Source organism: Oncorhynchus kisutch, linkage group LG12 (assembly GCF_002021735.2).
Source record: "Oncorhynchus kisutch isolate 150728-3 linkage group LG12, Okis_V2, whole genome shotgun sequence".
Lineage (NCBI taxonomy): Eukaryota > Metazoa > Chordata > Actinopteri > Salmoniformes > Salmonidae > Oncorhynchus > Oncorhynchus kisutch.
The window spans coordinates 27223371-27240276 of record NC_034185.2 but is presented as its reverse complement, the minus strand read 5'-3'; the positions used below and the strand labels follow the sequence as shown (position 1 = coordinate 27240276).

Genomic DNA, 16906 nt, shown 5'->3' with positions numbered 1-16906 from the left:
ATTAGCCAGAGGAACAACAGTACTGCATATAACAGTTATCAATAAACCTTGGCATTTGAAAAAGCCCAACCCTCAGCCTTCGAAGGAACTGAAATGAGTAGCCTGTCTGACTTGTGTACACAGTAATCATGACTCAAATGTGTGTTTCTGGTGTGTATCAGGTTTCAAAACTAACGAAGGACTTGGTATCTTGCTTTTTTCTTTTGCCTTGATTGACCATTCCAGTAGCATCAAAGTGGAGGAAATGTATTTACTCTGAGGTGAGAAAACATTTATACTCTACAGACAGCAGCACAAGGAAAGGAAAACATTTTCTTCAGTGAAGAATGAGCGAAAGTTTCAAAGAAGTAAGTGCTATTCATATGAATGCTAAAGGTTTTACCTGTCGGAGGGTTACATGCTTTTCTTTATAATTACTTTTTCAGTATCTCAATTCAGAGCTACTTTTATGTTTGCTACCTGCATGGATCTTGCTAATAGCTCTTTAAAGCTAGAATCTGCAGTTGCTACATCAATTTTTGGATTTCTAGATGTATGATATATACTCATTGAATATAACGTATACATGCCTCATGACCTTAGTTGAACTGTCATACCCTATCAGAATCAAAAATGTAAGCTTGTTAATGTAAACAAACACTGTATAGCCTCAAAACATGGTTAAAACTATCATATCGATATCATGGGTGCATCCATAGAGCTATGTATTTGAGTGGTTGCATTTTTCTAGGCCCTTCCCCCAGCTTTTTACCAAAACAGAGGTGGGGTATCCACTTTGTTATTGTTTCAACTGCAGATTCTAGCTTTAAGACTATCCCTTGACTAATAGATGGCGCCATTGGAAATTGCTAACCATAAGTTTATGTAGTACGCACACAGACACCATTATCAACACAACCACAGACCCTATATGAATTGTTTATGCAGAACAGGGCTATTCGAGAGGATATGGAGTAATTCCCAGTGTGTCTCTCAGGGCCATGACATTCAGGGGACACAGTTCAGGGGTCCTTCTCTGTCCCAGCAGAGGAGGGTCATCCATTTCTCCAGCGGTGAGACTCTAGAGGAAGATAACAGTGAGGAAGAGGAGGATACATCACATGAGCAGGTGTTTAGGGAGCCTGAAGACATGGTATGGAAGTATTCAAACAGATAAGATTTAGATTCTTAGTAGAAATACTTTTTTGTCCATTAGTAGTCTAAATGTAGCACTAACCTGTGTGTTTTAGCTTAAACTTCCGTGGAGAGCATATACTTGGTCTCTGGGCAGGAAGTCATTGCGCAGTAAGTTGCATTCCATTCCAGTGTGCTCTTGAAACATTAAAATTCAGCAAGGCAGTGTACTCCATATAATTCAGTCAATGTATAGAAATACTGCTTTACCACTGTATGTACAATAAATACATTTTTGAAAAGGTCTTACATAAAGTATTTTTGTCTTCAGCTTGTGATTTTCTTGGGGAAAAACTGGCTGGTCTACTTGGCCTTAACACTGCCAAATACCAGTATGCTGTAGACGAATATCAACGTTCCATTAAGGTAAGGTAGTTGTACACATAACATAACACATCACATAGTCTTTCTTGACCACATAGGGCCAGGCATGAGTTTTTCCTGACAATGTGAGCTGACCAGGTACAATTGGCATTAGGCCCAACAGTTGTTCCTGTTCTGGTCAAGTGGCCAGGAAAATTTCCTAGACCTACATATAAAGCCTGCATGACATATTCAGAAATGTAAGCCACATATGAATGTTTCCATTCATCAGTCATTTTTAGCTCTTGATTAGACATATCAACTCTAGCAATCAAACTCAGACAAAACTCAATTCTGTCTGAGTTTCTAAACATAATTGAAACATTGGTAACCCAACAGTTTTTATCACTTCTAGACCACAGCCAGTAAAGAAACGGAATGCTCTTATGAGGAAGGAACAGAGAGAATTCACCTTTCTTCAAGGATGAGCAGTGAATATGGGGCCACAAGCTCCCACAGACCCCCTGCTGGTTCTCAAGCCTCCCAGAACATTGAGCACAGAACTACAGGATCCCACAACAAGGGCTATCAAAATGATAATGAGCACTGAGAAAGAACTAGCTATTATGAATTAAACATATTAACATGTGTTAAGAAAGCTAATATTCATGTTGATGATTGTATTTTTTGCTGTTCCTCTCGCTATGGTTTCTACCAAACCAGGGTTCAAATACATGTATATTTGATATTTAAAATACTTGTTTCTGTGTATTTGAGTATTGCCCAAAACCAGTACTTTTATACTCCTGAGACCCAGTAATACATTTTTGTCCTCTCTAGTGGACATCAGTTCTTGGTCCATATCACTGAGGCCATACAAGCCACTGTATTAAGTCCTGTTGTCCCTCAGAGGACATTCTGGGCTTTTCGATGATATCACGCATAGTAGCAACACAACATGACGACAACCATGTATGGCGCTGTGTGGGCGAGCGGTTTGCTGATGTCAACATTGTGAACAGAGTACCCCATGGTGGCGGTGGGGTTATGGTATGGGCAGGCATAAGCTACGGACAATGAACACAATTGCATTTTATCGATTGCAATTTGGATGCACAGAGATACCGTGACGTAATTCATAATAGCTAGTTCATCTGCCGCCATCAACTCATGTTTCAGCATGATAATGCACGGCCCCATGTCGCAAGGACCTGCATACAATTCCTGGAAGCTGAACATTTCCCAGTTCTTCCATGGCCTGCATATTTACCAGACATGTCACCCATTGAGCATTTTTGGGATGCTCTGGATCAATGTGTACGACAGCGTGTTCCAGTTTCCGCCAATATCCAGCAAGTTCACACAGAGCCATTGAAGTGGGACAACATTCCACAGGCCACAATCAACAGCCTGATCAACTCTATGTGAATGAGATGTGTTACGCTGCATGAGGCAAATGGTGGTCACACCAGATACTGACTGGTTTTCTGATCCACGTCCCTACCTTTAAAAAAAAAAAAGGTTTCTGTGACCAACAGATGCATATCTCTATTCCCAGTCATGTTAAATCCATAGATTAGGGCCTAATTTATTTATTTAAATTGACTGATTTCTTTATATGACCTATAATTCGGAAAAATAATTGAAATTGTTGCATGTTGTGTTTATATTTTTGTTCAGAGTATATATATAATATATCCCTTATTTTTTCTCCCAGCTCTCAGAAGGTTATTTTAGTATTTGAATGGTTGTTTGACAAAACAAACTAATTGTCTTCCAAATTGTATTTGAAAGCACTGTATTTTCAAATACTTATTTCAAATAACTGGGTTAAATTCATGGGCGTCAGAATTTGATCATTTTCAAATACTTTCCAAAATCAAACGACTTGTTTTTTCAAATAAAAGTGATATGAATAATTGTTTTGAAATGTATTGAAAAGTAATTTAAATACCTGAAATAGCATTTGACCTCAGGTTCTGCTGGATTTGAAAAAAAAAAAGACATTTCCCATGCATCCCTTCAATTTGATTGAATTTCTGACAAAATACGTTTGTACAGTATGCGAGAAAATGTCAGACATATTTTGTAGAGCATAGTTAGTTGCTACATATAACTACCTTCAGGACAGGGCCAAAATAATTCGACGAGGATGGGATTCGAACCCACGCGTGCAGAGCACAATGGATTAGCAGTCCATCGCCTTAACCACTCGGCCACCTCGTCGTTCTACCCAATGCTAAACAGTTAGCTTTATCAAACGAAGCTGCATATGTTTTCACAACATATAACGTTGCATTTCAGAATCGTTCTGATTTGTATAAATAAAATGTATACATTTTAGCTAGCTACATCTGTCTTAATCATTCCATTGTGGTAGATAGCTAATGTTAGCCAGTTATAATTTTTAAACTGGACCTATCAGCGTAAGAAAACACTGGCGCATTCTGAATTCAACAAATATCCAGTAACAGCAGCGAATGCTTTGAAAGCCAATATGCAAATGATTGACAGAGTAATTTAGTCTGTTTCGGATCATCGTGAGTTGTATAACATAATTTTTAACTCTTACAAGGACTCACAGAGAAAGGCAAGGGCACGGAGAGCTGTAACTCTGCAAGTGGAAATGCCTGGTAAGGACAGCTTGCTGCTAGCAAGATAACCTTAACTAGCTAACTCGTAAGGGTGAGGACTAGATGGTATATAACTACGAAGATAATGGACTTTTCGTAGCAGGTTAGGATAATTAGGTTAAGGGTAGGACAATTGTTAGGTTTAGGGATAATTAAAATGCAGAAATTCTCCCGAAACGACATTTTCTCTTTAAGATTTAGACGGTATTTGCGTCACTTCCGTTCGTAGCAGTATAGCATTTAGCCACAACCGCAAGTAAACTAGCCAACTTGCTAGCTACCTGCTTGAGCTGTGTTGTTGACCAATTACACAACTTTCTCTCACCTATTAGGTAGCCAACCGCATACATAGCTAGCTACATACTTAGCTAGCTACCTGCCAAGTATTATTTACCTAATAAAACAACAATGTGATCCCTGCAATAAGGTAAATTAGAAATAAATATATGTTTACATAAGATTCAAGAAATTGCATGGTGTGTATTTCCCTCAACCTTTGATAGCTCAGATTGAGATTGCTCTATTTGTGTAAAATGCAGATATCTTTCCCTGTCTCCCCTCTTTTTTTTGTTTGACGTGTCATTTGGTGTGTTCAGTTGATGACTGTCAGAAGAAATGGAAGAACCCGAGGGACACACTCGTCAGATTCAAGCAGGCTGAAGAGCAGAGGAAAGCCTCTGGGGAGCCAGATAGTTACAAGAAGAACTGGATGCACAGCAGGAGAATGTCCTTCCTCACCCCCTTCATCCAGGCCAAGAGCTGGCAAGGAGACACCACACTTGACTTGGAGGATAGGGGAAATAAGGAAATGGAGAGGGGAAAAAAAGTGCCACAGAAGGCGTGGATGACAAATCAGCCTTCATTATCCACGAGATCGAGGGGGACTAGGCAGACGATGAGGACGCTCCCTCTCCTGACACTGCATCAGGATCCTATGGGCCCAGCCAGAAGAGGAGGTGGCAGATGGATGGAATGGAGGACATAGAGGATGAGATGTTCTTTAGTTTGCTCCCATATTTTAGGAAGCTCCCCCATGGAAAGAAGAGTGCTGTAAAACTGAAAAATACACCAACTTTTACATGAAGCAGCATTCCAATAACCCACTGCCCCACCACACCCCCTCCTTTCCTCGATTCTGTTTACCGTGTTTTGTAAAGCATAAGCCTACATTTTGTCATGTTACCAATTATGGTTCTATACTCCGTTTGATACTATGCCTGTTGTTTATGGTGATTGCAAGGTCAATTGTTAACAAATAAATACTTTATATATTTGAGGGCCTGAATTGATTGCTGTGTCTGCAAGCAATTCTCCCAAATGCTCAGAATAATGAAACACTACACCCTTCCCTCTGGGCAGATGTGGAAACCATTGGCAATGGTGATGCTACCAGTTAAGCAAGGTTAACCATTAATGTAAATCATTGGCAAATCCGGGGAGGGAAGATCTCATTAGCCAGCTTTGACTCTGTTTTGCATGCTTTTTTAGAAGAAGCACCAACACAAGTCAGTATTTGTTTTTAACATATACGCAGAGCGGGGTAGTTTTCAATACTTACCAGGTGGTGGCAGTCTCACTGATTGTCATATAAAAAAGTGTTATTCCCCCCCAGCCAATGAGTGTTGTCCCCCATTCGTTTTCCCTGAGTTGTTTGGGGAGGCACTCTGAACTGGTTTTATAACGTCCCACATATCAGCAGCACTGTAGATTCAAGGCCCCCAGTTACTTTTTACCATAGCAGACATAAACTTTATCAAGGGCTAAAGGTCCTTTGGTTCACTTGGACACTTAAACCAAAGCAGAAACTAGTCTAGCCATATTCATCATGTCCATGCAGACACTTCTCTTCTTGACAGGGCTGGTTGCGCTGTCCAGTTCGTACACTGTAAGTACAGTCAATACATTTGAATTATGATTGTGAAGAGGATTACTAGACATGTAAAGGTAGTGCTTAAAGGAATAGTGGAATTGAAATTCTAGCATCTTTATTATTTGCTAAATATTTGTTTCTCTTTGGGGGGACAGATTCCTCTGTCTTCTCGTGTGCATGGTATGTCAACCAAATATCTTACCATAAAGTTAATTCCAAATACATCAAAATGATTCTACCTGCATGTCTTGATCTGAGCCATGCTTTTTATGTGCAGAGGTATACGGAAACGGTGAAGATGATAACCCCTTACTTAACTTGGGTGAGTTTGAGGAACTTAACAGGATGTTTGTATGTGGTCATTTTGATTAAACATGTAATGTTTGATGTTCATGACATGAATAGTGATCAAATGTTCAATTCATTGTTTTCAAATTATATTTGGCCTGACAGGAGCAGAAGAAGACTTGGTTGAAGGGGATATGCTCATTCTGGCAAGAACCAATGGCGTTATTTTGCTATATGTTATCAGATAGCTGTAAAAAAACAAACAAACAAAAAACATTGTCCTTTGATAATCTTTATAATGTCTTCCCTGAGTCCAGAAAGATTCAGTCCAATTAGTACATGACTATTTTTCTTCCTTTTAACAGCCAGGACGCAATGCCTTGATTGACACTAAATACAGATGGAAGTTTCCCATACCCTACATTCTGTCAGATGACTTGGGTAAGTGCAAGTTGAATTTGATATAGAGTCCAACTAAAATGACTTGAATTAATTTATTTACATGCAACACAGCATACAAGGCATATTATCAATTTATTACACTGTAAGCCACTTGTAATGTCTTAGCTTTGTTCTTCCTTGTCTGTCAGATTTGAATGCCAAAGGTTGTGTCCATCAGGCATTTGAAATGTATCGTCTGAAATCTTGCATAGACTTCAAGCCCTACGAAGGCGAGAAGACATACATCAAGTTTGAAAAGAGAGGCGGGTATGAGCTGACAGTGTACATATTGTCCAACAGCCCTTGCTTTTACATAGAACGCTCTATAGCTTTCATGTATGCATTCACCAGGACAGACTAAATGAACAAATCTCAGTCAATTTGTTACGCAAAACAATTGCCTTCTTGCGTAACTGCTGCAATGTTTTAACATTCGACTTTAAACATGTCTGCCCTCACACATCCATATAACTCAACGTTGAACTGTGTTTGCCAGGTGTTTCTCCAGCGTTGGGGACCAGCAGAATGGACAGATCCTGTCCCTGGGCGATGGCTGTGACCACAAGGCTGTGATTGAACACGAGCTCCTCCACGCTTTGGGCTTCTACCATGAGCAGTCTCGCCAGGACAGAGACGACTATGTCAAGATCTGGCTGGACCAGGTCACTCCAGGTCAGTATCAGTCAGCCCTCTGGTTGATGAGAGACAGCAAGGGTAGTGGATCTTGGCCACAAAGGGCCAAGTGGAGGGTTTTGTTACTGCCCAGCATTAACACTATTCAGCCTAGCACTATTCACAACATGTGACTGTCTAGATGCAATACCATTATTAGTTAAGTGGGAACATTTTAGTATAACATGTTTTTTATCCTTTCTTGCAGGGCTGGAACATAATTTCAACAAATACGATGATTCCTTCATCACTGACCAGAACACTCCTTACGATTATGAGTCTGTCATGCACTACCGGCCATACTCCTTCAACGTGGACCCCAACATTCCCACAATCACCACCAACATCCCAGAATTCAACAACATCATTGGCCAGTACCTGGACTTCAGCAAACTGGACATGCTGAGGTTGAACAGGATGTATAACTGCTGTAAGTGTTGTGAGACATATGACAGAGAGTGTTACCTATTTTTCCTGACACAGCTGTGTGGCAGCAGTGTAGGAAAATGCAAACTACTCGTTTTAAATACAAGCTAATCACCTCTCCGTTTTTGTCAAGTTAAAATGTTCTAGTGTCAGATGAGATTATCAAATTATAGTTGCTTCATTGTGATCCACGTGTCGACTGAGATATGCCCCTCCTCCGTTGCCAGCCTCCCCTCTCACTCTCCTGGACCAGTGTTCCTTTGAGTACAACAACATCTGTGGGATGATTCAGAGCCCCACTGATGATGCAGATTGGGTCCACACCAAGAGCAGCACTGGGAATGAGGATCACACTCTCATTGGCCAATGCAGAGGTCAGAGTTCAACAATACATCACCTCAGTTCAACCACTTCTAGGAGTAGATTACCATACCCCCAATCCTAACCATTAGAGTGAAGAGCTCTAACATATTGTATGTGTGATATCTTTGTGGTCTTTTAGATGCAGGTTACTACATGCACTTCAACACTTACACCGGGAAGGAGGACGAGTCAGCTCTGCTAGAGTCTCGCATCCTGTACCCCAAGAGACACCTGCAGTGTCTGCAGTTTTTCTACAAGATGACAGGCGGACCAAAGGACAGACTTGTGATTTGGGTGAAGATGGACGATGGGACTGGGACAGTTCGCAAACTGAAGAAAATACACACCATCTGGGGTATTCATTTTCATATATACAATCACTGATATATGTATTGTTTATCCTCTTTGGTTGAAACTTTGTTACTGCATGATTTCATTTCGATTTGTAAACTAGGAGATGCCGACCACACATGGAGGATTGTCCACGTCTCCATGGAGATCGAAGAGAAGTTCCGCTATGCTTTCCAAGGTGTCCGAGGAGATCCATCTACAACCAATGGAGGAATCTTCATTGATGACATCAGCCTGACTGAGACTCGCTGTCCCAACGCTGTTTGGCAGATCAAGAACTTCACTGGAATCCTCAACACTGCAAACAATAACACCGTCATGGACAGTCCAGTCTTCTACAGCCCAGAGGGCTATCGTTACGGTGTACGTGTGCGTCCCGTCTCTGACTACAGTGACCACACAGGGGGCTACACTGGGATGTACTTCCACCTGGCCAGCGGGGAGAATGACGTGGTCATGCAGTGGCCGGCCCTGAATAGGCAGGCTAAAATCGTGGTCATGGACCAGGATCCTGACATTCAATTGAGGATGTCGTCTGCTCGCAGTCTGACTACAGACCTGATTAAGAGTACGTCATTACTGTGTTTAGAGAATACACTTTAGGTTAGATTTGTCTTCATGTACACTTTACCTTAAAGTATTTTCTCTTTGCTTAACTTAATCATATCTGGATAAATCAGGAAATGCTTTGTTTGTTATACCTGGCCCAAAATCTGGTCAGATTACGACGGCAATGAAACAGCTATAATGTGATTTAATAGTCTAATGATATACAGTATGTTTCTGTGTTCTTCAGCTCCAGATGGAAAGCTGTGGTGGGACAATCCAACTAATGTGGGGACCTACGATCCAGGGTGTGGGTGCTACAGGGGAGAGTCGCGGGGATGGCGCAACATGATCAAGCATTTCGACTTGCGACGACGGAACTACCTGAAAAACGATGACCTCATCATCTTTATCGACTTTGAAGGTAAGAATTTGTTATTAACTGACTTTCCAAGTTAAATAAAGGTTACAAAAAAAATGTGGAGGAGGATTAGTATCATTACTGGTCAGATCACACACTATTACAACACTGTCAGATATCAGGATTTGACTTTCTGCAATGCTTTGCGATAGCCAGAGCAATAAAGGAGCTTGCTAGACTTTGAGGTCAGCTGATTAAATGGCCACACTGCTTTTAATGTCTCTATAGACATAACATCTCTGATAAAAACAGAGGTTCCCATCAACCCAAAGGAGTGAGGACGTATTTTATTGCCACCGAGGGGAGGTAAGCTGTTTATTTTAAATTCTTTAAAATGTATTTTATTTTTGTGCTGGGGATTTTGTGAGATATTTCCGAGAGTCACTTTTTAAAGTAGACTGACATTTGTATTTTCATTAATATTGTTCCAATTTAGTTTTTTGTGTCTTTGTATTTGATATTTTGGCAGAACCGGCAGTCCTGAGGATTTGGACAGACTCAAGAAGAGTACAGAAAATAACAGCACAATTTATCTAAACTAATGTTGTGAGTAACTATAAATTATTTTGTAGAAAATTTGATTGGTTTGAAAACTTTATAAAATCACTAAAAACTCTTGAAATGTTATTTGTTTTTACTGTTCAAACATTCTTATTCACAAATTCTTTCATTAAAGTTTGAGTCTTCAAATAAATGCTTCATTATGTTTTTTCTGTTGCACAGGATTTTTTTGTTATGGAATAAAAATCAATATTACATAACACTTCGTAGATATGATCACAGTAAAATATATATATTTGTATACGTATGAGGATCATGGCTCCTTTATATGTCACTTAAATGACAGGGGATTATTATGATTCACTTTTAGTATCTCAAAATGTTCATTTTGTAATACATTTGATCTCACACACTTCAATCATCATATTCATAATCTAAAATATGTTTGCATTGTTACCATAGCATGTTATATTACCCATAGAAATATATACTGAACAAAAAATATAAACGCAACATGTAATGTGTTGGTCCCATTTTCATGAGCTGAAATAAAAGATCCCAGAAATGTTCCATATGCAAAAAAAAGCTTATTTCTATAATATGTTGTGCACAAATGTGTTTACATCCCTGTTAGTGAGCATTTATTCTTTGTCAAGATAAACCATCCACCTGACAGGTGTGGCATATCAAGAAGCTGATTAAACAGCATGATCATTACACAGTTGTACCTTGTGCTGGGGATAATAAAAGGGCACTCTAAAATGTGCAGTTTTGTCACACAACACAATGCCACAAATATCTCAAGTTTTGAGGGAGAGTGCAATTGGCATGCTGACTACAGGAATGTCCACCAGAGCTGTTACCAGATAATTACATTTTTATTTCTCTACCATAAGCCACCTCCAATGTTGTTTTAGAGAATTTGGCAGTATGTCCAACCGGCCACACAACCGCAGATTAAGTGTAACCCTGCCAGCCCAGGACCTCCACATCCGGCTTCTTCACCTGCGGGATAATCTGAGACCAGCCACCAAGACAACTGATGAAACTGAGGGTTTGCACAAGTGAATAATTTCTGCACAAGCTGTCAGAAACCATCTCTTGAGTCCCTGTTTCAACTGTACCGGGCAGATGGCAGACAGCATGTATGGTGTCTTGTGTGCAAGCAGTTTGCTGATGTCAACATTGTTAACAGCGTGCCCCATGGTGGTGGTCAGGTTAGGGTATGATCAGGCGTAGGCAATGGACAATGAACACAACTGCATTTTATCGATTGCAATTTGAATGCACAGAGATACCATGACAAGATCCTGAGGCCCATTGTCGTTGCATTCATCTGCCGCCATCACCTCACGTTACGGGCGGCAGGGTAACCTAGTGGTTAGAGCATTGGACTAGTTCAAATCCCTGAGCTGACAAGGTACAAATCTGTCGTTCTGTTAACCCACTGTTCCTAGGCTGTCATTGAAAATAATAATTTGTTCGTAACTGACTTGCCTAGTTAAATAAAGGTAAAATAAATAAAAAATTCAGCATTGTCCCATGTCCCAACGATCTGTAGCATATTCCTGGAAGCTGAAAATGTCCCAGTTCATCCATGGCCTGCATACTCACCAGACATGTCATGTTTGGGCTGCTCTTCGTCGACAAATACAACAATGTGTTCCAGTTCAAGCCAATATACAGCAACTTCACACAGCCACTGAAAAGGAGTGGGACAACATTCCACAGGCCACGATCAACAGCCTGATCAACTCTATGCAAAGGAGCTGTGTCGTGCTGCATGAGGCAAATGGTGGTCACACCAGATACTGACTGGTTTTCTGATCCACGTCCCTACCTTCTTTTAAGGTATCTGTGACCAACAATTTATTTCAATTGATTGATTTCCTTAAATTAACTGTAAAATCTTTGAAATTGTTGCATGTTGCGTTTATATTGTGGTTCAGTGTAATTACTATGTTGTTGCCAATGGACGCTCGCAGAACTCAAAACCCCACTATTGCACTCTTGAACACACTTATCAACACTTATCACTTTCATGGCCATATCTGATTATTAACCAAAACTTTCCACTGAACCTGACAAGACAGTTTCCACACGACAATAAAGTATTGGTGTTGTATTGAAGTTTTGATATGTAACATGATCACCTGTGGGTCAAAGTTTCCCTTCCAGCTTGCTGTATTAAGAGTATTTAAAGGGCTTTAATTAGTGCTGTGGTATCAGGTCTGTGGTCAACCTCTCCAAAATGTCACTACTGGGGGTCTTGTGCTGTCTGGGACTGCTGCTGTCTCCGTCCTCTGCATTCACGGTAAGATCTCTCTCTCTCTATCTAATGCATTTGCCATGAATGCGTGATTTTGAAAACAACATTCTCATCTCACTTCACAGATTAGGCGGATGTCAAAGGAGAAATGTGAGGACTATTTTTTATTGAACCTATAATTAATCAAATCGTATGTATACATTTGTAATGCACCCGAATGGTGCTCATGTCACATTGGTGAGTTATTTTACATAACAAGACATATTTGTAGATCCAAGACAGGTCTAAGAAAAAGTGTTCAAATGGGTTTATAGCCAAATGAAAATGCATTCATTGTCTAACATTGTGGATCTTACTGTAGCCTTTGCCATTGATGCTGATGAGGTGATACGACGAGACATCCCCTTCGTCAACTCAGGTAACTTTCTTTGTGCGTACTGGTATACAGTGTATGTATTTGCTATTATATTTTGTGGTATTTTAAAACTATCTTCCATGTCTATAATCTTTGATTTTCCATAGGATTGAAGACCCCTGTTGTTGAGGGCGACATTGCATTGAATGTAAGTTAGTACTGTGCTAAACCTCTCATTGTCTGCAAGTATGTTCGCTGTCTTTCGACTTAGAAGAAAAAATAGGGCTTTCAATAATAAAAAGAAGTGTGGTAAATAGCCCGCACTCTATAAATGAAACTTTGACCTTTTATCTATCTCGATTTTTGATTGATGTGATTTCAATAAAGACAACGATAGTACTTCCGGTGCAATCAATAATTAAGTGTTGTAATAAAAGTTATATCACTCTATCAGCCTGGACGCAATGCCCTTGTGGATCCAGCCTTCAGGTGGAAATTCCCCATCCCTTACATTCTAGCTGACAGCCTTGGTAAAAATGTGCACCATCTCTCATCCTAATAACATGATTTACACTGGTGATAAACCATGATTAAAGAATACTGAACTATGGGTATTGCTACCAATACCATTATAATCAATACACATACAGATGATAATATTTCTAGTCTGTTAATCCCTTGTTTGTATTTCAGACCTGAATGCCAAGGGGGTCATTTTCCAGGCCTTTGAGATGTACCGGCTGAAATCCTGTGTGGATTTCAAACCCTATGAAGGAGAGAAGAGCTTTATCAAATTTGAAAAGCTAGATGGGTATAGTTTGTTTTTCTGATATACGAGTCTGCTCCTCCACTCGATTCTGCTAATGATCACAGTCTTAACAGCCTGAGTTGAATCTTGTGCATTACTGCTTGGCTGGAACAAAGGTCTGCACCCACACTGGCACTATGTGGATAAGATTGGTCTCTCGTGTTCAAGAGATAATTCACTGCTGTGGCATCACGGAATTGTTGCAGGTGCTGGTCTATGGTCGGAGACCTACAGACAGGGCAACAGCTGTCATTGGGCCCATCCTGTGACTACAAAGGCACCATAATGCATGAGCTCCTCCACGCCCTGGGCTTTTACCATGAACAGTCTCGCACCGACCGAGATGACTATGTGGACATCTGGTGGGACCAAGTCCTGCCTGGTAAGGTTCAAGAGCTCAACACCCAAAACATTTTTGCATGGCCAGCCTTATTGTAAGACTTACCACAACCTTTGTATGTACATTCTACAGGTATGGACCACAATTTTGATAAATACGCTGATGATTTCATCACCGACCAGAACACGCCATACGACTACGAGTCTATCATGCATTACGGTCCATATTCCTTTAACAAAGACCCACGGTACCCAACCATCACAGCCAAGGACCCAGAAATGACCAAAGTGCTGGGCCAGTACAATGACTTCAGCAGCCTGGATCTACTGAGGCTCAACAGGATGTATAACTGCTGTGAGTTTTTCCTGATCAGGTCAATTGATCAGGAGGACCATCACTTTTTTCCTAATCACTTGATTTGACCAGAGAAAACTGCTGATGTTGTGTTTAACTTATGTTATGTTTAACTGATTAAGTTTGCTTAGTGTGCTTGTGTATGATGTCTGTCCTGTAGCCTCCTCTCTGACCTTGTTGGACCAGTGTGCCTTTGAGACCGTCAACACCTGTGGGATGATCCAGAACCGTAACGACGATGGTGACTGGGTACGCACCATGAGCCAGCCAGGGTCTCATGACCACACTCTCATTGGCCAGTGCAAAGGTAGGGTTAACATACAGTAATACTAGGGTCAGGATCCCTGACATTGTCCAGAAAAAAACTCCTGCCCCTACACATGGCAAGGGTGGACACAGGTCTATCAACCATTCTGAATGGCATTCATAACTATTTTACCATAACACATCTAAGATAACATCTTGTTTGGTATCTGTGTAGATGCAGGATTCTTCATGAACTTCTACACCGACACCGGCCGGGCAGGCGACTCAGCCTTTCTGGAATCCAGGGTCCTGCACCCCAAGAGGAATCTGCAGTGTTTGCAGTTCTTCTACAAGATGACTGGAAGCTCCAAGGACAAGCTGGTGGTCTGGACCAGGAAGGAGGATGCTAAAGGCAAAGTCTTATCCCCTACTGCAGCTGGGAATTTCATAGGTAGGCTTGAGAAAACTGGTGAACAGCCATGCTCAATAATCTGATAAACCATGGCTGTGCTATGCGTTGTAGCATCATGATATAGCTTCAACAGGTACAGTTTGAAAATGTTCAACCTTAAAAATGATCATTACCCTGCATCTGTTTTCACAGGTGATGACGACCACTCCTGGAAGATTGCCCACGTTCCTTTGACGATGGACTCCAAGTTCCGCTATGCCTTCCAGGGGATCAGGGGCGACCCAGCCAACTCCTTGGGGGGGATCCAGGTGGATGACATCACCCTAGGTACGGTACTCTGTTTTAACATTTGAAGTAACTGTAAAACCCTTCGATGTGTATCACAGATGCTATGTGAATGAAGTTTTTATTGTCTTTATTCTTATTCTTATTAGCGGAGACACGCTGCCCCAGTGGAACATGGCGTATCAAGAACTTCAGCGAGTACATGAAGAGTTACGCCACAGGAGAGTACATCCAGAGCCCACGTTTCTACAGCCCCGAGGGCTACGCCTTTGGCATCCAGCTGCTACCCAACTCCTACTACGATGGGTACATTGGGGCCTTCTTCCACCTGAGCACCGGGGAGAACGACCAGGCCCTGGAGTGGCCGGCAGGGAACAGACAGGTTACCATCACACTGCTGGACCAGGACTCTGACGTCAGGCAGAGGCAGTCCTTCTCCTACAGCTTCACCACCAGTCCCACTCATCTCATCCCAGGTATGGGGCAGGCTAATGTTGGTTCAAAGGGGCACATACATTTTTTTTTCCTCACACTCAGATTATTGTGGCTATTAAAGCTTTTTGGTTAAACAATCGTCATAGAATTACCAACATTTTTATGAGTCAGCATAACAAGACATCTATACATCAATATAAATCAGGACATGGAAATCAATTGCCTTCACATAATCTATATGCAGATTATCTGCTTATTTATAACAATCTTTCAGACTCCAACATATTGTACTGGGATAACCCGTCCAAGATGGGGACGTACGACCCGTCCTGTGACTGTTATCATGGCTGGACCTGGGGCTGGAACGCCTACTTCTCCCACTACCACCTCAATAGTAGGAGCTACCTGAAGAATGATGACCTCATTCTCTTCGTTGAGTTTGAAGGTGCGCCTGACTCTACTTTCAAAGGGCTCTGAGATTTTTTTTGGATCACACTTGAAACTGTGTTAAACATGTCCCCTGTCGTTTTGTATTTCCAGATCTAACTCCGCTGATCAAAAGTGAAGTTCCAATTAAGTCTCCAGTTCATCTCCGGAGTCAGGACTGAGGCTGTCCAGAACAACTATCAGATGCAGACTTTATGCATTTTTAAATGTCAATGTTCACTTTTCTTTTTATTTCAAACATTCACAGAAAGGCAGTGGAAGTAAACATTGGCAGGCCTATACAAGTAAATGTGTCAGTTGTAATGTTAAACACTGTCTTGACAATCTGTCTGTGGCCTCCATCTGGATACTGGTTTGTTTATTTGTAGGCTGTGAAATGCACCTCCGTGCAGCTTTTAACAGATTCAAATCAAACTCTTCAAAGTATTGTCTCCAACATTAGTCTGTTCACCAGTTATCCACCATTTGCCCTGCCACCCATAACCAGAATAAAAGATAAGGATGTACAGTGCGCTCCAAAAGTATTGGGACAGTGACACATGTTGTTGTTGCTTTAGCTCTGTACTGGATTTGAAATGATACAATGATTGTGAGGTTAAAGTGCAGACTCAATTATTTTTACAACACTAACCAAACAACAACAACAAAAAACACCACATGTAAACATGACACCACATTGTTCTCTCTCATCCTATTTTGATTTAAGGGCACATTTCTATACTTTCATTTCTGTCATCCTGACAAAAAATCTAAATACAAATGTTGCATATATGGGAGGGCTGCAACAAATTTTCAAGAATAAGAAATAAATAGGTAATTAATCATTCAAGAAAATTGCCAGCATTTTTTCATTATCTACATTATCTAAATTACATATGATTATTAGTATAATATCAATAATTTTTAATCAATTTCCATGATTAGTATTAATGACATACTGTAAATAACAATATAATAATATATACAG

The 16906-nt window shown here is 40.8% G+C and overlaps 3 protein-coding genes and 1 non-coding gene across 4 annotated transcripts; 3 read left to right on the top strand and 1 right to left on the bottom strand.

Annotated features, from left to right (window-relative positions):
* The first annotated feature begins 234 nt into the window (after window positions 1-234).
* Window positions 235-2100, top strand: LOC109900805 (protein FAM177A1-like). The gene is made up of 5 exons (XM_020496634.2): window positions 235-347; window positions 977-1132; window positions 1230-1284; window positions 1445-1539; window positions 1892-2100. Exons 1-5 carry the CDS (start codon window positions 327-329, stop codon window positions 2084-2086), a joined length of 522 nt encoding a protein of 173 aa, XP_020352223.1. The 5' UTR covers window positions 235-326; the 3' UTR covers window positions 2087-2100.
* Window positions 2101-3620: 1520 nt separating this feature from the next.
* Window positions 3621-3702, bottom strand: trnas-gcu (transfer RNA serine (anticodon GCU)). The gene has a single exon. It is a non-coding gene; the product is annotated as a tRNA-Ser (tRNA).
* A 2131-nt stretch (window positions 3703-5833) lies between these two features.
* LOC109900798 (meprin A subunit alpha) lies at window positions 5834-10204 on the top strand. Its single transcript, XM_031837297.1, has 14 exons — window positions 5834-5994; window positions 6135-6159; window positions 6257-6301; window positions 6433-6473; window positions 6633-6708; window positions 6858-6975; window positions 7205-7380; window positions 7589-7810; window positions 8034-8180; window positions 8309-8524; window positions 8624-9088; window positions 9317-9490; window positions 9716-9793; window positions 9957-10204. Exons 1-13 carry the CDS (start codon window positions 5935-5937, stop codon window positions 9763-9765), a joined length of 1815 nt encoding a protein of 604 aa, XP_031693157.1. The 5' UTR covers window positions 5834-5934; the 3' UTR covers window positions 9766-9793; window positions 9957-10204.
* Window positions 10205-12192: 1988 nt separating this feature from the next.
* LOC109900796 (meprin A subunit alpha-like) lies at window positions 12193-16605 on the top strand. Its single transcript, XM_020496622.2, has 14 exons — window positions 12193-12302; window positions 12383-12407; window positions 12619-12675; window positions 12780-12820; window positions 13067-13142; window positions 13306-13423; window positions 13627-13802; window positions 13893-14114; window positions 14275-14421; window positions 14596-14811; window positions 14965-15099; window positions 15207-15533; window positions 15767-15937; window positions 16033-16605. The coding sequence occupies exons 1-14, from the start codon at window positions 12240-12242 to the stop codon at window positions 16098-16100; spliced, it is 1842 nt and encodes a 613-aa protein (XP_020352211.1). The 5' UTR covers window positions 12193-12239; the 3' UTR covers window positions 16101-16605.
* The last annotated feature ends 301 nt before the right edge of the window (window positions 16606-16906 follow it).